General features: G+C 33.2%; 1 protein-coding gene across 1 annotated transcript; it reads left to right on the top strand.

The window, feature by feature from the left end:
- Positions 1 to 146: 146 nt before the first annotated feature.
- Positions 147 to 21,482, top strand: LOC129226184 (mitochondrial carnitine/acylcarnitine carrier protein-like). The gene is made up of 5 exons (XM_054860784.1): positions 147 to 162; positions 714 to 786; positions 4,661 to 4,770; positions 8,879 to 9,003; positions 18,155 to 21,482. Exons 1-5 carry the CDS (start codon positions 147 to 149, stop codon positions 18,215 to 18,217), a joined length of 387 nt encoding a protein of 128 aa, XP_054716759.1. The 3' UTR covers positions 18,218 to 21,482.
- Positions 21,483 to 22,252: the final 770 nt, after the last annotated feature.

Here is a 22,252-nt window from a genome sequence, read left to right as displayed (position 1 = left end):
AAACGGATCAAAGGAGGGATACTACGCTACTAAGAAGACTTTCAGAGTTTAGATTATGGTACCAGACTTAAAAGACTTAATATGTATAGCCTGGATCAAAAGAGAGAGCCATAGGAAACATCATTCAGTTGTATAAATTTATCAAAATGAAAGAAATATTCAGTTAGTGGGTTTAATATTTTCTTACAGAAAGCAGGATAAGGGGACATTGTCTTAAGCTATTTTTTTACAATACATTAATTGTTTCCTTCACATATGTTTATGTAAAACGTGCCTCAATTAATTTTTAGAGGAAAATTGAAACTTGAATTCCAGTAAATTCACTATTTCTTATGTGCTTATGCATTATTTCTTGTTCTTTTTTTCTTCTGTGACTGTCCCTTAAGCAGAGTGTCCCTTAATTAGAGGTAAATACATGGAAGTTCCTATTCAAAGGGACTGGGACCAAAAAAAATGTCCCTTAAATAGAGGTGTCCCTTATTTGGAGGTGTCCCTTATTCGGAGGTGTCCCTTAATGGAGGTTCTACTGTATCCTCTTGAAATATTGCTTATCACTGCAGTTATGCTGAAAAGATAAATCTTCTACTGGTTCATTTTATCTTGGATGAAATTTCACTGAATTTATCTTACCTCAACCTTGTTTAGGTAATGCCCCCTAAATTTTTTGAGCTTCTAAATTTCTTGAGAATTTCATAATTTATGCATTTTTTCAGATGTACCTGCCAGTGGAATGTATTTCATGTCCTATGAATGGTTACAGAGGGTGTTAACGCCAGCTGGAAAAGAGTAAGTATTTTGATAAGAGAAGAAATGTTTGTGGACTTCTCAAATATTGCAATTTGCCTTTTTTTACGCAGAACTTAGTCTTTTTTACAGAATATTTGGTTAACGTTTACATTTATTGATATTTAACAAGGTAAATCTTACACACAGATATATCTATCAGTGGATTGAAAGCAGGAATTTTTACAAATATTGCAAAAATTACCTAAAGACCAGTTGCCACCTGTTAACTAAGCATCTTACTGTGGCAAGTGAATAAAATAACCAACCGGTCACTTTTTAAAAACTTTTTTTTTTTAAACAAGTTATTTCTAATTTTTTTTGCACTTAGTGAAGTGAAAGCAATTCCAAGTTCTCACACAGTACTTCTTATCGCTAAAAGATAAGGAAAACTACCATTTATTCCATTGTCTTACCTCACCTGTCTCAAGAACTAGCAAGTACAAACCTGAGGGTTTGTAAGCTTAAGGTGTGGGGGAGGGAGTAGTGAATAAAATAAATTGCAGTACATTCACTACTTTACCAATATTTTATTCCACTGCTTGCCTTTTAGTACAGTGCCTTTTTGTTTTCACAAAAAAAAAAAGAAAAAATAAATAAATAAATTAAAAAAAAATTGAATTTTGACATCTTGAATTCAAATTATGTTTCTCGCAATCACGAGTGTGTGTATGTAGGCGTGTGTGTTTGTGTGTGGGGGTATGTGTGTTTGTGTGTAGGGGGTATGTGTATGTGTGTGTAGGCATGTGTGTTAGTGTCTGTGTGCTGGCATAAGTGTGTGGGTAGTTGTGCGTATGAATGTGTGTGTGGGGGGGGGGGGGGTATGTGTATGTGTGTGTAGGCATATGTGTTTGTGTCTGTGTGCAGGCATGAATGTATGGGTAGTTGTGTATGTGTGTGTAGGCATATGTGTTTGTGTCTGTGTGCAGGCATGAATATATGGGTAGTTGTGTATATGTGTGTGTATGTTTTTGTGTGTATGTGTGTGTCTGTATGTATGTGTATGTGTCTGTATGCATGTGTGTATGTGTTTGTGTATGTGTGTAGGTGTTTGTGTGTTTGTGTGTGTGTGTGTGTATGTAGGTGTGTGTTTGTATGCGCGTGTGTGTAGGATATGGATGCAACCTGGAGACGGCTTTCGCTATAGGAGCAGCATCGTGAGGTGCCGGTCGACGGTGGTGCTGCAGAGGGTGCTGGCGGGAAAATAAAATCATAGGACGCCAAAAACAGTCAAATGAAAGCAATAAGCAATCGTGATTGCTCAAAATAAATAAATTAATTAAAAAAAAAAAAAAAATTAATTTGAATTCCGAAATTTTGAATTCAAATTATGTTTTTCGCAATCACGAACTGAGACAGGACCTTACTCATTGGAGTTATTGTTTCTAGAAACGGCTCCTGTCCCCCCCCCCCCCCAAGTCTGCCTCTCCTCCTGGGCGGTTACTTGTGCATAGTTGTGTGTGTGCGCAGACCTGTGTTCATGCACGTAGGCGTGTGTGAGTGGATGTGTGTGAAGTCGTGCATGTGTATGTGTGTGAACGTGTGTGTGTGTGTAGTACATGGATGCCTTCGACCAGGAGAAGCGGATAGCTCAAAACCGGAGCAGCTGTGCCGCCAGCAGAGGACGGTGGGCGGTGGTGCTGCAAAGGCTTCTGGTCCAAGTTGAAAAAGGCATGGACACCAAAAACGGTCAAATGAGAACAATAAGCAATCGTGATTGCTCAAAAAAAATAATAATTTTTGATAAAGTGACTGCTAATGATAAAAAAAGTGGCTACTAAACTAGAAGCATTGACCCGCCACTGGCAACTAGCTAAAAATTTGAAATTTCAGATCTACTTAAAGAAGTTATAATGTGTTTTCTCTATTGAACCTTGCACTTGGCTACTTCTAACATATTGATGAAAATGCTTGAGTTCACATTACAAAATTTCTGCTTAGATCTTCATAATTGCTTGACATAAAATCTTTCTTGTTGAATCTATTTTGTAACTGCGAAGTATAAAGAAAAAAAACTTCAATCATTGCAAACTGAAGATCTCCTTGCCAAACTTGACTCCACTGCATTTATCACATAGTGAAATGTTCTGATTCTGTCTTGGTTTTTTGACTCAAGGTTCAACAAAGGGTCATCTACCTTCTTGTACATCCAATTGTTTATTCAGCTCTTGGTTTTAGAGTCATAGTTAGTTAGAGAGAGAGAGTTAGTTAGAGTAAACTCTTAGTAGAGTTTGTTTGGTCATTATTGAAAAGATAGGAAGTCTAAGTGCAATATTCAAGCAAAAATGAGGAGTCTGGGGCAAAGATTTTAAAATGAAAACATCCAAAATATAGTTTTGGGCCAAATTTGGTCGCTTAACAGGTGGGGGTGGGGGTCATGACAAACCCCTCTAAATCGGTGCACGTGTACATCTGCTTTGTAATTTTCATCAAACAATTTTTGCTTTACTTGTTCCTCAAAATGTTTGAAAATATCCTTGAACCTCCAGTGAATTCTGAAAGTGAAACCAATAGTTTTCTACATACATTTTGACTAGTGTGGGGGGTGCAAGAGAGTGAATAGTCTTGTGAAATACATAAGGTAAATACACCAGTAGTGGCCAGTTCTTAATAGTGCTTCAGTATCAGCAGTGCACACTTCAAGGCTTAAAAAAAAAGGATTCCAGGTTTCCCAGTGGGTTTAAACGTTCAGGAGGCAATACTTCCTATACATTTGATGCACTTGTGAATCCATTGGGAGACCTGGAACCTTTTTTACTTCCTTTTACAAAAAAGGAGGTATTGTATTAGCGAAAAAATTTTCACTCAAAAATCGACCTTAATTTCCATTTTGCTCACCCCCGAATGAATGTTGAGGTTTTTTTTTTTTTTTGACTCGACCACACGTGGATAAGTGCCTAAGAACGTATAAACACGCAAAATATCCATTTTGACGATTCCCAAGTTAGTTACAAAGAGTATGTATGTATGTGCGTATGTATGTTGCATAACTCAAGAACGGTATGTCCTAGAAAGTTGAAATTTAGTACTACTGGGGTCTAGTTGTGCACCTCCCCTTTTATTTGCATTCGGGTATTTTTAAGGGGGTCCTTTGCCCCTTTTTTGGGGGAAATCAGTTAATTTCGATGTAAACTCAAGTGGTGTTACAATTTGGCGAACACTTGGCGATATATCGCCAGTCTCTTGGTCTCCAAGTTTTGTCGCCAACTTGGCGATAAATTTGGCGATTTTTTTTTTTTAAATCTGGTTTCAATTTGGCCACTGTTGGAGATATTTAAAGAGTTAACTATTGAATCACATTAAAATTGCCAATAATGGGGAAATAACTTTTAATTGGTGTAAAAGGAAGTCATTTGATGCACACATCATCTCAATTTTTTTTTTTATTTTTACAAATATAAACCCTGAAGTGGCCACTATTGAATCACTGGTCACTGATAGCGTGTCTACCTTACATTAAATAACTCCACAAGTGCAACAATACCATTAATTCAACCACCTACAATTTATTTAAATGTTTATGGCTTGATTTCTTGTTTCACCTCTTTAATTAAAATTGGTTCTATACAGCTAAACTAGGGCAGCCACGCTCTTAATAAGGATTAAGATAAATATTTTAAAAACTGAAATAAGTTGTCCAATCCTATCACTTGTTTCAAAATTGGCATGAAAAGGAAGATTCATTTATAATTTAATTAAAATGTGGAGGTACTTCAACTTGATTATTAAAAGGTTGATTTTCTTATGGTTATGGTATGCTTTCATTTTTCTGTACAACAATTATATTTACTGTTTAAATAATTTTAAATATGCAATTGTAAGTTATTTTCAATTAAAAAAAAAATCTGATGTAACTTTTTAAAATTTTATTTTTCAGTCGAAGTGAAATCAGTGTATGGAGAACTCTTTTTGCTGGTGGAATGGCCGGTATTTGCAACTGGAGTGTTGCTATACCAGCAGATGTTTTGAAATCTCGTTTGCAGACAGGTATGTCCTTTTATGCGTGACTGTATTTCTGTACACTTCACACTCTTTACACATGCAGTAATGCTCCAAAGTTATGCAATAAGTAGTTTTGACAAAAATCGCTTGAGTAGAATTTCTGTAAATCTGGATGCAATCAGCCCTGAATTACCCCTTAGGCCAAACTAGAGCCTGATCTAGGGAAAAGGCATAGATCATGGGCAATGCTTTGACAAATGATGATGTCATATGTTGAACTTAAGCACTTTTAAGTAGTTTCAACTGTGCGGAAGGTTTGGTTCTATAAAAAAAAAGCATTGAAATGGCTGTTATGTTAGAGCAAATATTTACTGAATCCAAAATTTTTAAATGCTCCTAGTGCCAGGGGTACCCTTCCCCCCAAGTTCAATGGCGCACCCCCCCCCCCCCATTTTTTTTCAACCCTTTTTTTTATTTTTTATTTTTAGTTTTTTTTAATATTTATTTTTTTAAAAATATTTTTATTTATTTATTTATTTTTTGCATTTAAGTATTATTATAATTATAATTTTATTAGAAAAGTTCTGTGCTCCGCCAATGACATACCACATCCACACACATACAAACTAAATAAATAAATTGAATTAAATATAAACAGAATAAATAAAATAAATTATTCAAATTAAAAATAAATCAGTTTAAAGTACCGTAAAATCCCGAAAGTAACCCCCCCTATTTTCAAAACAAAACTTGTTAATTTCAGAAGGAGGGTTATAATCGAGATTTTTTTGAAAAATGAGCCAAAATAATTGTTTTTAGTAGAATTAATTTTAGAGTCAGAAAAGAAATAAGTAAATAAGAGTTAATATTAATGAAGAGTGAGAAATTAATTAATAAAAACCTGTCCTAATTTTCAAGTAGTAAAAAATTGCATGTGGGCGCCATCTTTTTCAAAAGAAAGGATTTTGTACCTTAGTTGGCGAAATCCCTATAATTTATCGCTTGAAAATTCATCATGTACTGAATGTAATAAGGTTACAGTAAAAGAAGCAAAATCTTAACGTTCTTGTTTCAGAATAAAAGCAAAAATCGCAATCACGGCCGCCAATTCATTACGAAGATCGTAATTTCGAAAACTGAGCTTTGCAAAGTTCGCGAACGCAAACAGAGACAAATCTCTTATTTGATTTTGTGAAATATACATTTCTGATGATCATTAACTCGTTCAATTATTTTATTCTGCCTTTAAAAAAGGTTATTTTTAAGTTTCGCGCTACTTTTTAAGCAACGCATTTCCAAAATGGCGCCACGTTTTCAAAATGGCGTCGTGTTGAAGATTGTTCATTTTCACAAGTCAGAACAAAAACGCTCCTTCTAAAATAAATAAAAAGCAGTACAGTCAAATAAATTTCTGCTGTAATACTGTCAACAAAAAAAAAAAAAAAAAAAAAAAAAAAAAACAGGCGCCCTTGCATCAAAAGGAGTCTAATAAACCGTGGAGACCATTTTTTTTCTTTTTTGTTCAAATCATTCTGTTTTCTTTCTTTCTTTTTTTTTTAGAAAAGAAAACCTGCACATGGGGGCGAAGGGGGGGGGGGGAGAACTAAACCTCTGTAATTGCTTTTCAAGTAAAGCAGAAAATGTTATCCTTTTTTTTAGAGGGAGTGGAAAATGAAGATGATCAGATTTTTTTTCAGGTGAAAAAGGGGGGGGGGGGTATATTCAGGATTTTAAAATAATTTCACTTTCCACAAAAAAAGGGGGGGGCTATAATCGATAGGGGGGTTACTTTCGGGATTTTACGGTAATAAATTTAAAAAAAATTAAAAAATCCCCCCCCCCACATAAATGTTGATGGCGCAAATTAAAAATAAATCAATTTAAAGTAATAAATTTAAAAAAAATTAAAAAATCCCCCCCCCATAAATGTTGATGGCTCAACTTGCGCCATAATCCCCCCCCCCCCCTGTGGGCACCCCTGCTTAGTGCTCAAATAATATCAACTGAGTTCTTCAGTTGAGTTCTGAGTAAGCAGTTTAATGTAATGTCTAGTTCAAATTTGAAAAATTGAAGAAGACGGCTTGCAAAGGGAGATTTTTTTTAGTGTTGTGAATGCTACAACTTATACACGGCAGTATTTGTGAGTAATAATTGTGGGTAATTGTGGTTATAAATACACTGGCAAGTTCATACAATGCATGGAAACAGTGTTATTTTGATAACAATGTGCCTGTAGCTGCACTCTATGGTTACTTTTTGTTTGTGTAGAATGACATAATTTGCTGCTTAACATAAGAGTATAGTGTAATAGTAACTTTTTAAAACAAATGTAACTCAATAAGAGTTATAAATCAGCTGAAATAAGAACTTAGGGTTAAAAAAAGCATCCCTTATATTTATTACAAATACAAATACAAAAGTGACGACCAGCAACAGGCTCTGGGCCCAGCTAGACTGGTCCTAGTCAATTTACAATCCCCAGTGAAGATCAATGGCCCTCTTAAAACTATCTACTCCCTTGCTCATTACCACCTCTTCCGGTAAGCTGTTCCAAGGTTCCACTACCCTGCTAAAATAATAGTTTTTCCTAATACCCATGTTAGCCTGAGATTTAAATAGCTTAAAACAATGACCCCTTGTCCTGTTTTCAGTGCTAAACTTCAGCCCAGTAACATCTTTCATTTTAATAAATTTAAACAACTGAATCATGTCCCCTCGGTCTCTTCTTCGCTCAAGACTGTACATGTTTAGCCTTTTAAGCCTGGAATCATAGTCTAAGTGAGAAAGTCCATTTATTAGCCCTGTAGCTCGCCTTTGAACCCTTTCCAATACATTAATATCTTTCTTAAGATAAGGAGACCAAAGTTACTATTTTCCCTCGATTAGCTTTTATTAGTTTGTTCTAAGTAAAAGGACAAAAATGTATATATAAAAACAGACATGTTCATTTCGAATTAGTTTCACTGATAAATTTGATTTGGGGAGAAAAACTCATTGAACTCATTGAATTAATTTATTACAAGTTATTGAACTCATCTTTAATTTGACATCAAATTCTTTTTTTAACTTGATGTATGAAAAGTCTCCATTGAGATTGCCATCCTTTTTGATCAGCCTGTGCCATCCACTAAGATATTATGCGTTGAGCAATTTTAGCCTTATTATATTTGTTTAGAGTTACATTAATATAAGTTTTTGCTTCAACTGTGTGAGTATTTTCTTAGGATTTTAAAAAAAATGTTAAAGGGGTGTAGTTTTAAACTCTCATACTAATCTTACCATGATTGGAGTTGATTGGAGTACCCGACTTTCTTGTATCTTCTAACAACTAATTCTTACTATCAAATGAAGTTTGCTTTAACTCAGTGGGTGATATTTTTTGGGGCAGTGCATTTTTTGCAGTGAAACCAAATAAGCAAGTTTGTACAATAAAGCTGATGTGCAATAGATGACAAAAATTCAAAAAAAAAAAAGAATGAAAGAAATTAATTTGAATTTTGACATCTTGAATTCAAATTATGTTTTTCGCAATCACGAGTGTATGTGTGTATGTAGGCGTGTGTGTGTGTGGGGGGGGGGGGGTTTGTGTGTAGGGGGTATGTGTGTAGGTATGTGAGTTTGTGTCTGTGTGCAGGCATGATAGTTGGTAGTTGTGTGTATGAGTGAGTATTTGTGTGCGTGGGGGCGGGGTATATGTATGTGTGTGCAGGCATGAGTGTTTGTGTCTGTGTGCAGGCATGAATGTGTGGGTAGTTATGTATATGTGTGTGTATGTGTAGGTGTCTGTATGTGTGCGTGTGTGTATGTGTATGTGTGTGTAGCTGTATGTGTGTGTTTGTGTGTGTGTGTATGTGTGTGTGTGTAGTTGTGTATGTATGCGCGTGTGTGTAGGATATGGATGCAACCTGGAGAAGGCTTTCGCTATAGGAACAGCATCGTGAGAAACCGGTCGACGGTGATGCTGCAGAGGGCGCTGGAGGGAAAATAAAATGATAGCACGCCAAAAACAGTCAAATAAAAGCAATAAGCAATCTTGATTGCTCAAAAAAAAAAAAAAAAAAAAAGTGAAACACAAAATTTTTTCAACATTTTCGGAATAGTATTCAACTTATTTATTATTAATCATTATATATATTTTTTATTTTTTTAACAGCGCCTGAAGGCACTTATCCGAACGGCATTAGAGATGTATTTAAGCACACTATGAAAGAAGAAGGTATAAGAGCACTGTACAAGGGGGCTACGCCTGTGATGCTAAGAGCTTTTCCTGCAAATGCTGTGAGTATATCTATTGATATATTTTATGTTGTCATCACAATCTTTAAATTTTCAAGCAACATTTTGAATTGCATGGTTTTTTTTTGCGTATTTTAGTGCCCATTGCATCTAAATTTTTAAACATGCATACCTCCTAACATTCCAAGAATGAAATCCAGTGGATGTTTATGGTGAACTACGATAACAAAATCATTCATTGTTGGGTCATTCCATACAGATTCAACGGATGAGTTCGCTCGACCATTTTTAATTTTTTGAAACTCATATCCCAAAAAGATGCATATGAATGATGTTTAAAACCACTTTTATTTTTTCTCTAACCTTAACCCTTGATTTTTTAGGGGTCATCAAAAGTGATTTTTGCAGTCAAAAATGGGACTTTTAGACCTTTTCATTTTGGCCAAAATCTATTTGAATTACATTTATGGCAGTTAATTTTACGCTTTGATGTTAAAGTGCATAAGATGATAGTCTCACATGCTGAGTTACGTGGGTGTAACTTAATAATTAAAATAATGGCAACAAGTTAAAGTTCAAGGTCAAATGTAAAATTTTTGCTCATTTCAAAGGGTCATAACTCGCTTAGGGGACGGAAACGCAAAATGAAATATGGCAAAAACTAATCACTGGAGTCATACTAATGAGAAAAATATAGCTGTAATTGTGTGTTTATTTACCCTTTACAAATTACAGCCCCTCAAAGATCAGAAAATTGAGAAAAATGAAATTTTTAGACCCCTGTAAACCAAAAGGGGATGGAATTAAAAATGAAATTTCTTGGCCAATTGAATATTCCATTCAAGTACTATACATTTTATATATATTGTTTTGTGTATTCGGTTTGTAAAAAAGATACAGGTCTTTGAAATTGAGCAATTTCGATAGTTAATTTACGCACTAAAACAGAAATAAAACGTGTGAAAACTTCATTGCACTTTCTTAAATGGCCTATATAATATATTATACTGAAAAAACATATTTTAAGTATCAAAATACTATTTTAATTTGATAACTTAGAAATATTTGGACATAAATGAGTAGTTCATACATGATTGACAGCTTAAGTAGTTAATTTATAGACTATCTACACACACAAATTTTCAATACATACAAACATACGCTCTGTACATTAACTTATGTAACTTGCCTAAACACGTGCAAAAGCATTATCTACATAGTTGAAAGGAAAAAAAAGGTGAGTTTTTTATTTCTTGCTTCAGTGTAGTTTTAAGAAAATGAACTCAAACAGTAGTACTATAGTTCTGGTGGTGACACAGCATGTGACGTACTGAAATACTTTACTCAAATACACAACAAAAATAGAAAGAACTTTTTTAATTTATGTAATCACGAAATGGATGTCAACTTGAGAGCTGAATGGCATTTCTATGCAATATCACACGGTAATGGACATTGTAACAGAATCAGAAGAACCGTAAAAAGAATCGATACTACTAAGACTAGCTTGCAAAGAACCACTAGAAGTCACATTTTAATTCCTACAAAAATGTAGGTATACCTTCTGCATTTTTGCTACTAATCATTGCATGTATCCTTGTGAGCATTCAGTATAATAACTAGCTGAAAAAATGCTGCAAGTAAGGTTTGACTCTGCAAATAAAATTCCCAATACAACATTTAATCACTGCTTTATGCCACCGTATTTAAATATTATCACTGTAAAATTATTGTCCCCTAGCAATAGGTATGAAGAATAGTGTATTACTAAAAAGACTATCAAAGGAAAATGCCCATTATTGTCAAAGTTATTACATAACTTATGTTGATCACTAAATTTAGAACCCCTGTCATTGTCTTGCTCCTAGTACATTTTCAAAGTATCAAATTATGAATGTGCCTTGGTAAAGCATTTTAAAACGCCATATACTTGAATCACCATTACAATTATAGGACTACTAAGTGAGTTCATTTTTTCAAAACTGCACTCAAACAAGTTTGCATATATTTAAGGCAATTTAGATATGTTAATGTACAGAGCATATAATTGTGTGTATTGAAAATTTGTGTGTGTAGATAGTCTATAAATTAACTACTTAAGCTGTGAATCAAGTATGAACTACTCATTCATGTCCAAATATTTCTAAGTTATCAAATTAAAATAGTTTTTTTTATACTTAAAATATGTTTTTTCAGTATAATATATTATATAGGCCATTTAAGAAAGTGCAATGAAGTTTTCACACTTTTTATTTCTGTTTTAGTGCGTAAATTAACTATCGAAATTGCTCAATTTCAAAGACCTGTATCTTTTTTACAAACCAAATACACAAAACAATATATATAAAATGTATAGTACTTGAATGGAATATTCAATTGGCCAAGAAATTTCATTTTTAATTCCATCCCCTTTAGGCTTACAGGGGTCTAAAAATGTCATTTTTCTCAATTTTCTGATCTTTGAGGGGCTGTAATTTGTAAAGGGTAAACAAACACACAATTACAGCTATATTTTCTCATTAGTGTGACTCCAGTGATTAGTTTTTGCCATATTTCATTTTGTGTTTCCGTCCCCTAAGCGAGTTATGACCCTTTGTACTGAGCAAAAATTTTACATTTGACCTTGAACTTTAACCTGTTGCCATTATTTTAATTATTAAGTTACACCCACGTAACTCAGCATGTGAGACTATCATCTTATGCACTTTATCATCAAAGCGTAAAATTAACTGTAATAAATGTAATTCAAATAGATTTTGGCCAAAATGAAAAGGTCTAAAAGTCCCATTTTTGACTGCAAAAATCACTTTTGATGACCCCTAAAAAATCAAGGGGTTAGAGAAAAAATAAAAGTGGTTTTAAACATCATTCATATGCATCATTTTGGGATATGAGTTTCAAAAAAATTAAAAATGGTCGAGCGAACTCATCCGTTGAATCTGTATGGAATGACCCTGTTATTTTGGGGAAAATAAGAATTTTTTGCTATCTACCAACGTACAATCATATGCAAGTTCCTTGTGTCATGTAAATCAAGGAAAGTTATTTGAAACTTGAAACAAAAGAACAACAGTTAAATTAATAAAAATAAAGATTGTGGATAAAAAGAGAGAGACAATCTTGCCAAATACAATAATACACGGATTTTTCAACATTTCAAAATTCCCTAAATAGAGTAATTTTTCTGAGGTTCATAAGACCTGGATGTGTTTCAGAGAAATCAGGAAGTTCGGAGAAGTGCGCAAATACTAGGCAAATCCCAGAAAAACCAGTAGAGTTGGGAAGTATGCATGTCTTGAGGCAAGGTTGGGTTTTTGGACTGTCCAAAACTGATTTAGGAGGGACAAGTAGTTTTTACTGTCTAAAAGTGTCCGAAAGTATCTTAAACCGTCCAAAAGTATGCTAAAGCTAAAGAAGTGTAATCAAATCGATGCATATTTACTGCAAAATTCGTAATGCATAAATATTAACAAGTTTTAATTAAAGAGTATTTGATAGTTTTCTCCAAAATGTTCATTTAAAAAATATTTGACTTAAAAAAATTGCCAATAACTCTATTACATAAACCTTTTGTAACAGTTGGTAGAGTTATGAAAGAAAATTCATACCACTACCAAGACAAGGAATTTCAGTTCCATTTATAACACAAAGGAATGTTATTTCATGTGTAATATTATTTTTGCATATAAGTTTTACATGATGTTTTAAGGAAAATTCTTTTTTAATCGTAAATTAAAGTCCAATTATTGATGATTAAATATATGCACGTTTATTTTAAGACTTGAGCAATTTCTTTTTTTTTAAATGCATATTTTTAATCTAATACATTCTGTAACTACAAAAAATTGTCATTTATTGTATATTAAAATACAGTATGAGCTCGATTTAACGATTGTCAAGGGACTGGAAAACGTTATTGTTAAACCAAGGGTACCGTTAAATCAAGTAGCATGGACATTCAATGCGGTCAAATCTTTACATATATTGAGGAAATCATTAATTTGGGTATCATTAAATCCAAGTTATGCTGTATATTTATACTTGAGCGTTCCCATTGAATAAATATTCAGCATAAAACATAACTTTAACAAATTTTGTTCTGTTTTTGATACTTTCTCACAAAATAGTTTCTCTAAAAATGTAGTTTTGGACCTCAGAGTTTTTGATAGGACAGTAAAAACCATGGTATTTAAAGTAGTTTTTACCGAAGTGTCCAAAACTTTGCCAACCTGGCTTGGAAGCTGTTTACAAATGATGTCATGTTTTGAAAGGAAAGGGATGTTGTGAAATAGTGATTTTGTGTGTAGGGATTGCAATACTGGAGCGAAAATTCAATACTAGTATTCAGTATTTTTAAAACGTGATACCGGAATAACGGTATTAATACCGGTATTTGAAATTTCTCAAAAAATGCTTAAAAGGATATTGTTTTGCTGCCATATTTCATAATTTTGTACAAAAATTGTATTATTTATGAAAACGTATTGTGAACAAATATAAAAAGAAGGAACAAATGTCATGACAAAATACAATAAAAGTAAAACAAATAATGCTTCTTCTGAATTGTCTCTAAGCCTGGAACTCATTTAGTGCTCAACCTTACAACAGTTGAAAATACTCTTTCCAAATTCACGCAGGTCGGTGGTACTGTTAACAAGTCCGTCATCTTCAAATAGGACTGTCTCTTGTGCGTTATTTTTGAAAAAATCCTTTTGTGTGTGTGTGGTTTTTTATTTATAGCTAGTTGTTTTTTTTTTTTTTTTGGGTTTTTTCTGAGAGACTATGCTTTTCCAATATTAAAATAATTTTATCTTGAGCAGGAGAGTTTTGCGCTTAATTTTTATTATTAGATCTTTGTTTTGAAATTTACGATAAACTTGACAAAATTTGATCTTAGAAATTAGTTCCTCTTATTTGTTTTCGCGTTCTTTTCAAAATTCTTTACAATTTATAATTATGTAAATATCTGAAAATATGTGTTAAATGATTATGTGTATCATCTATGAAAGCTTTCAAAGCACTATATATTTCCTAAATATTATCTTGCCAAGTATAAATCGAGACATGATAACAAACCAATACCAGTGAAAAAAAAATTACCATTTGTTATTTAAATTACCATTATTACATAAATTACCATTATTAACAAGAAAAAGTTTTTTTGCCGAAATTCAGTACAGTTGAGACAAATATTTAAAAAAAATATCATAAGGTATTATTGCAATAGATAGTTGGAATAAATTACTCATAGAGGAAATACATTTAAAATTAAACTCGAAATTAACTTTCACAAAAGGGAAAATGAGTGATCAGGAAAATAGAAAAGAGAAAAAAAACATGGTGCAGAAAAACACACAAAAATGCCATTCATCTCACCATCTAGTAATGAAAGTATCATTTTGCAATCTTTCCGCTACTTTTTGTTTAATGATATTATACTAGTTCGTGCTTTTGAAGCCAAATTTTTACATCAATTTGATTGATTTTGGTTCTGTAGCGCGGAAAAAGAAATGTACATCTATACTACTATTATAAAGAGGAAAGATTTGTTTGTGTGTTTGTATCGTATAGGCTCTAAAATTACTGGACCGATTTCAACCATTTTTTCACCATTAGAGAGCTACATTATCAGGAATTATAATAGGGTATAATTTATTTCAAAAACAAATAGTTTAAAAAAGTGATTTTATGTTTTATGTGATTTTTAGTGCTTTTTACCCAACAGACCCCGAACCAATTGCACCAGATAAAAAAATTTCGTACTAAATTGTAGGAAATTTTATTTTAACTATGATGAAAAAAACAATTTTGCAGATAGAGTGATTTTTGTATTTTTTTTATGAAATTTTAAGAAACCTTTATTTTGCATTTTTTCATAATTTTGTAATTTGTTTTTATTTTAAATAGTTGTTTGGCAACAATTGTATTTATTTTTCTGAAGGACAACACATTAAAGGTTTGTTTAAACCAGAGACTAATAATTACTTTTATTTTTAGCCTAGCTTTTTTTTTTGTTGCAATTTGGCAACATTTGTGTTTATTTGTAAATTTGTGTTTATTTTGTAACTGCGTAAAAAAAGGAAGATCTCAGCTTATGAAATATTTGTCCATGCCGAGGAGAGCCAAAATACATCGTCTTACAAACGTTTTTTGATGCGGTAACAAAGCTTAAAAGAGGAAGATCTCAACTTACGAAGCATACATCCAGGGCGAGGAGAGCCAAAATGCGTCGTCTTACAGAATCCTCAGAAGAAAATGTCAATCGCCTTTTGCAAGTCAGAGGCAGTACGCTTTACAGTCGAGAGCTGGAGAATCGAGCATTGACTGTTTGCGACGTCTTGCTAATAAAAATGCCAGAGCCTCATGAGCTCGCGCGAGGAAACGATCCTTGACACTTGCCGAACAAATGCTAGAACCTCACAAACAGGCGCTGAGCGTCTACAGCAGGGTTGCCAGACGTCCCGGATTTCAAGGGACAGTCCCGTGTTTTGAAAAATTGTCCCGCGGGAACTTCCATACGGGACGGCTAAAATCCCGTATATTCTAGTCAATAACAATATTTAACAAAACGAGACACTATTTTAGGCGAAAAAATTAAGTAAAACAAAAGATCTTTACTAATAATAATGCTGAAAGTCTCTCTGTCTGGATATCTGAATCTCTCTATGTTCGGCTCTCTGACGCGCATTGCACCTAGACCGTTCGGCTAATTTTCATGAAATTTGGCACAAAATTAGTTTATAGCATAGGGGTGTGCACCTCGAAGCGATTTTTCGAAAATTCGATTTTGTTCTTCTTCTATTCCAATTTTAAGAATATTTTACCAAGCAAATTATTATAACGTGGACGAGTAAACTACCAAATTACCATACCGTAGAACTGTAACATGGGCGAGCAAATTAATATAGCAAATTGGCGAGAAATGCATCATCCATTATTTGTAAATATACAGGCGAACCAAATGACCTTTTACTTTTCTACTACGGGCAAAGCCGTGCCGGTACCACAAGTGTGAAATAAAGAGCAATAACAAAATCACGTGGTAGCAGACGCAAAAATTATTTTCGTTTTAATTTGGTTTTTGTTTTGTTGGTAAACCATGAGGAGCTGAATGATTGCTTCCTCTTTGCTCACTGACTAATATTGGAAATATATCTCTGCGCATGCGTCGTCAATCACAATGGAAACTATTTTTATACTTTGATCCGGCGACATTTTGTAAGGTTTAATGCTTTGTTACTATTTAATTTTTCAGATTTATCATCAAGAGACGTTATACGTCGGAAAGCACCCCTTAAAAATACACCATATCCGGTAATTGATCTCAACCTCAAAAATACCCCCCCCCCCCCTTTTTTTTCACTCTTAGAAGCCTGTCCCGTAATTACTGTTCTTAAGTCTGGCAACCCTGGTCTACAGCGACTTATGTCACAGAGGAAAAGGCAATGAATATCAACGACCATGTTCTTTCACAACTAGCATCTATGTAAAAAAAGAAAAAAAAAAAGGTCCCCATGACTGGTGTTCTCCTACCGTTACTCCTTAAATAATTTAATACAATGAAATACAACAAAAACCTTAGCCACAGCAACGCGTGGGCGGGTCAGCTAGTTTAAAATATAAGTAGATATTTAATAAGTTAAACTAAAAATTCTTTAATTGAAACTTATTTATTATTTTCAGCTAATACCGAATATACCGGCATTTTGCTTCAGTAAATACCGGTATTTCCAAATTGCACAATTGCTCGAAATACCGGTATTTGGTATACTGGTATTGCATTGGTGTGACATCAGACCTTTTTACAAGAATGTGATAATGAAAAATAACGTGTGTGACAATGGGGAAGGGGGGGGGGAGGTAAAGTGTGACACTTTGTGACAGAGGGGTCAAATATCGTGAAAAAAAGTTTGACATTTGTGGACAGCCCCTTGTCGTGAAAACTTTAAAAACATCATAACTTCAGAAAGGTATGATGAAAGTTTAACACTAAGAAAGGAAAATAAGACGAAGTTAATAGGATATTGATGTTTCTAATTATCTCTTGCATAGGCATTTTTGCACTAATACTATTAAAACTGCATAAGTATTAAAATCTACATATTTTCTCAGTTATTTATCTTAGATGTTTTGTCCTTTTTTTGTATTATAATGTTCTAACACTACCTTTACTTTCTTACTGAAGGAAAAACTACTATTATTTGTCAGGACAATTTATTTATGAGAAGATTGCGAATTTCGATAGTACAATTACAAATACAATCTAGTATACCTAGTATATCTATTATTGTTGGAATTTGTTTTGGGGTGAATCTACTTCAAAAACAATTGGGATTAAGGAAAATCAGGGTTGCTAAAATCAGGCAGTGAAGAAACAAGTTTTCTTCGCTGCTTTACAACTTTGCTAGCACCATTTATATAAAATGGTTGATTTTTGTTGTTTACCAAGCATCAGCAATGGTAAAGGGGACTGTACAATGAAATCATTATAATTAAAACCTAATTTTCTATATAAAAATATCAAATGTATTAGAAAGTATGACCAGATGTTTATTGACTAAAGAACTGCATTCATCACTTTTTGACATCCTCATCACTCGATTGAAATTCATATTCTGGCTTTGTTCTTTCCTAAAAAATTATCTCAACCGAATGGTATCAATAAGTTACCGCCCTTAATCCAGGACTAAGGGGAGTTCTTGCTGGAGCTCTAAATTGAAGATAATTTCAGCTTCAATATGAGAGCATCTGCCTCCAGCTTGGTTATTGAATATTTCAGACTGATGAGTCCATAACAATGACGAAACTGCAGTCTCTAGATGTCATGGCCATACTGTCCGTACATTGCATGTAGTTCTGCCTTAGCCCTGGTTTAAGGGTAGTAAATTACTGCTTATATCCTAAGAGTTTGCCTTTATTTCACGAATTGAATGGCACCATTACTTGCGGACTCTTGCTGGAGCATTAAATCCATTTTAGTCACCAGATTGAAAGTGATCTCAGCTTTGATGAGACGACATCTGTCTCCATCTCGGTTATAGAGTATTCCATACTGATGAGATGTTGGTATATTGCATGTAAATGGTTGTAGATTGAATGTTACAGATGTCTAACTTGTAGATTTCAAGTTACGTGTTGCTTTTTTAATTTTATTTGTATTTTTCCTAAAATCCTGAATATTTTTTTTTCATAGGCTTGCTTCATGGGATATGAAGTCACAATGAAGTTTCTGAATTGGACCGCTCCTAATCTTTAACGTAACCCCAAGATTAGAGATAAATAAATGGTGATGCTTTTTAAGTGCAAACATTGTGCATAGTGCCTTCTTTACAAAAATATAGAAATGTATATATTTTTGCACTTATTTAGCTTAAACATTTTATAAGATTTTAATGACTTGTTTTAATAATGATATGATAAGAAATAGGATAAATTATGTTAAATCTGAAATGTATTATTTGATTTCACTGAAATACACTGTGTAGCTTTTACGCAAGGTATTGGTTTTGGGCGATTCCACGAAAAAGTCAACCTTTTATCCCACACGTGACGGTTCATATATTTCACTAAAAAGTAATAATTTTAAAGGGTTCAGACGAAGTTTTTTGTTCAAGATATCACACATAAATTTGTAATTTGTTAAGCAGAACATTTCTTTTCATTAATATTTTAAAGTATTGTTTTTAATGGCATATATGATGTGTCACATGCGGGATGAAATGGCCGTTTTCCATGGAATGGCCTTTTTAATATCATGTTTAATTCTCAGATTTTCCATGATTTGTATTTTTACAGTAATTGTTATTCTTTTAAGAACTAAAATTCTTTATTTATGAGCTCAAGTTAATATTTTATTATTTATTTTATTTTCCCTTCAAATGCGTTTTGAATGAACATTGTTATGCATGTCCTGTTATTTTTGTGACTATAATATAAATTATTCTCACTAACTATGTTTTTTCTCTCAACCTCGCCCCCTCCCTTCATATTGCTTCAGTAGTGAGTAGTGACAAAATCCATCTTTCTTTCTTCAGAGAATTAAGTTTTATTTTAAAAATTCAATTTCTTCCTTATTTCTTCACAGTAACTCATTTTCCATATGTTACGAAGATTTCGTGATTGTTCTGTTTTAGTATTAACATAACAGTATCCTAAAAAATAAATAAATATTTACTTTTTTCAATTTTTTCACTCTATAAACTATGTGATTCGGCCAATTCGACATCAATAATTTTTAATTAACCATTATTTTCAACCATTCTTACATTTTTTTTTTGGTATGAGAAAAAACTTGTAAGTTCATCTTTTTCCACGCCTACTCAAAATACAATATGTGCATCTTAATTTAGAGCTAAAATAATAATGTTAGTCTTGATACAATATGGGTTTTAATGATTTAAATTTCATAATTATACGTTTAAACAATGTTTCTTGCATTTTATGTGTGATTTTCTTTTTATGTGCAATATCATAAGATTTATCTGTGTGGTTCAAAGAATGGACAGTATTTGCATGATGTCACCGTAAGTCAAGGGCGCTCATATAGGGGGGCAAGAGGGGGCTCGAGCCCCCTTTAGAAATCAGAACTTCCTTCCTTTCAGTACTTTTTTCTTTGCAAAAATGTAAAAACATTTCTTCTCCAGCCAGTAATGAATAAGTAATTAAACATGTCAAATTTTAATGACTCTAATCTGTCCTGAAATCAGCTTCCATGGGGAAAATATCCTGCTAAACCATGGTTAAAATATCTGAGCCCCCCCCCCCTTGCAATTTTACATATGGGCGCCCATGCTGTAAGTATTAAATGTCACTGAGGTTACTGTAGCTGGGAAAAAGAAAAAAAAAAAAACAGTTCTCTGGCATCCATTAACACATGCATTTTTTCGGCTTGAAAACTCTTTTTTGTGTTAAAAAAAGAGGTATTTTGAATGTGTTTAACTGAAAAATGTTGTAAAGGAATGATGAACGCTTCATTTGGTACAAAATTTCTTTTTGGTCATATTTAGCTGATTTTAAGCCGCATTATTCCTTATCAAAAAATAGGTTAGAAACTGATTCTCTTTTTATGTAGCACTTTTCTCAGAAGTTTTAACACAATTGTGAATCTGTTATAAGCCCTACGTATGTTCATCTTATACAGACAGGGTGTTCCGTTTTAACCTGCAAGACCTTTATTTTGGCAACCGTTAGTCCTAGATGTATACTTCCAATTGCAAAATTGTTCAAAATCAGATGCAGAATTAGGGCATTGAAAGTTTTAAATAAAAATAAAAATGAGTCAAAAATGCAAAATTTCTTTTTATACTGGCCCCAGGTCCCCTAACTTATGTTTAGGGAAATAATCTCCATTGAAAAATAATTCCAACACAGAAAGTTTGAAATTAGTCCGACCAATATTCACCAAGATATGAAATATGCGGCGTTTTGTGACTTACACCACTTTTCACATGCGGTCAATAACTTTTGGAGGAAAATATAGTGGCTAACAAGTGTTTTTAAAATTACATGTGTGCATAGAGTGTGCTTTTTCAAATTATTTGAGGTTTTGTAGTGTGTTTTTGCGTGTCACGGCATAACACTTGCATTTATTTTTGAATATCGATGAAAAATATAAATACATTGTTTTTCTTACTTTGACGACCTGTCATTCTTCTGAAAGAGCAATAAGTTCCAATCTCATCTTCTTTATGGTCCCTCAAAACTTTAAACTGGAATATCTCCTTGAGTTCTGGTCGCACAAATGTCAAGTTTTTTGTGTTAGTAATAGTTTTCAATGGAGATTATTTCTTTAATTATTAGTTAGGGGACCTAGGGCCCGTATAAAAAATTAAATTTCGTATTTTTTGACTCATTTTTATTTTTGCATCAAACTTTCAATACCTTAACTATGCATCTGATTTTGAACATTTTGCAATTGGAAGACATCTAAGACTAACGGTTGCAAAAATCAAGGTCTTGCAGGTTAAAACGGAACACCCTGTATATTAAGTCCATGGATCATTAAATAAAACGTGTTTCCTTAACGCTACTCTACTAGCACTAAAAGTTAAGTGAACCTTGGGCAAGTTCCATTGTTGTTATAGTGTTTCATAGTGCAAAGAAGTATAATGAATATAGATTGCACTTAAACTCAAGCGAGGTATTTAGTGTCTTTATAGTTAACTGCAGGAGGTAATAGAGTGCATTGCATATGACTTTAATCTTTCATTTATAAATAATGTAATATATTTTTCTGATGCGTTTGGAATTTCATCGACGTTTTCATAATTGTAATTCATAAATAACTATCATCAATAGAACCATAGTAACTATCATCAATAGATTACTTAGACTCCGAAAGTTTTCACAAAATTAGTTGTAAGGAGTTTATGCCAGTTTTCCACCAAATTTTTAACTGCAGCTGTAATTTTTCATTCTTTAAATTGTATTTTTTATGGCACTCAAAGTAATAAATTTGGAAAATTTATTGTTGAAATGGATTTTATATGACATGTTTTGTTCAATTAAATTGTTTCTTCAAACTTAAAATATGTGTTTTGTCTTAATATAGTTAAATGTTGGAGTGCAGTAGTTAAGAACTAAATCAGCTGTGTTAAATAAGAAACACATTTAAAAAATCTCTGTTTGTGTGTGGGTGTGTTCTTGAGACAAATTCAGTTAAACCAGGGTTCTGGAGTCTGAATGCAAGCGTCCAAGTTGGACCGATTTTAAGGTACAGGAGTCGGGAGTCAAAGGTTTTAAATTTCAAGAGTCAGAATAGATCATTTTCCCCCAAAGTCGCCCACCCCCCCTCCCCCCGGATCTTTGCTTCGGTCGGAGTCAAACTGATTTTCGAGTAAAGGAGTCGGAAGCTCTAAAATTCCCAAAGTTGGAGCTGAAGGCAGCCATTTTTCCTCCGACTTTGCAGCCCTGATTAAAAACTGAATCTTTACCAAAATTGCCTCAAAATACAGGGTATTCTGCATTGATGAGATAAATAGAGACAGAGGCGTAGCTAGACCCGACTTTTTTTTGGGGGGAGGGGGGGGGGTTTCTTCTTATATATATATATATATATAAAAAATTAAGCAAACAGAATTACAAATATTAAACAAATTATAAATAACAAATGATGATAAAAAGGAAAAATGCAAACAGCTATTAAGTAGGAATAGAAAAAGAGTGAATCCAGAGCTCATCAGCCGTGGAGGATTCATTAATTATGGTCAAAAGACCAAAATTTTAACTATAAACTAGAAGAGAATGCTTAAGCTCCAGTACATGTAATATAGTGTAACAATGGGCAAACGCA

The sequence above is a fragment of the Uloborus diversus genome, chromosome 7 (assembly GCF_026930045.1).
Source record: "Uloborus diversus isolate 005 chromosome 7, Udiv.v.3.1, whole genome shotgun sequence".
NCBI classification, from domain to species: domain Eukaryota; kingdom Metazoa; phylum Arthropoda; class Arachnida; order Araneae; family Uloboridae; genus Uloborus; species Uloborus diversus.
This window is presented reverse-complemented; position numbering and strand designations above follow the sequence as displayed.

What these genes read in the sequence shown, in the direction of transcription:
- LOC129226184 (XM_054860784.1), top strand. An exon ending in TTAACGCCAGCTGGAAAAGA is followed by an intron (nt 787 to 4,660) that starts GTAAGTATTTTG and finishes TTTATTTTTCAG; the next exon opens with TCGAAGTGAAATCAGTGTAT. An exon ending in GAGCTTTTCCTGCAAATGCT is followed by an intron (nt 9,004 to 18,154) that starts GTGAGTATATCT and finishes TTTTTTTCATAG; the next exon opens with GCTTGCTTCATGGGATATGA.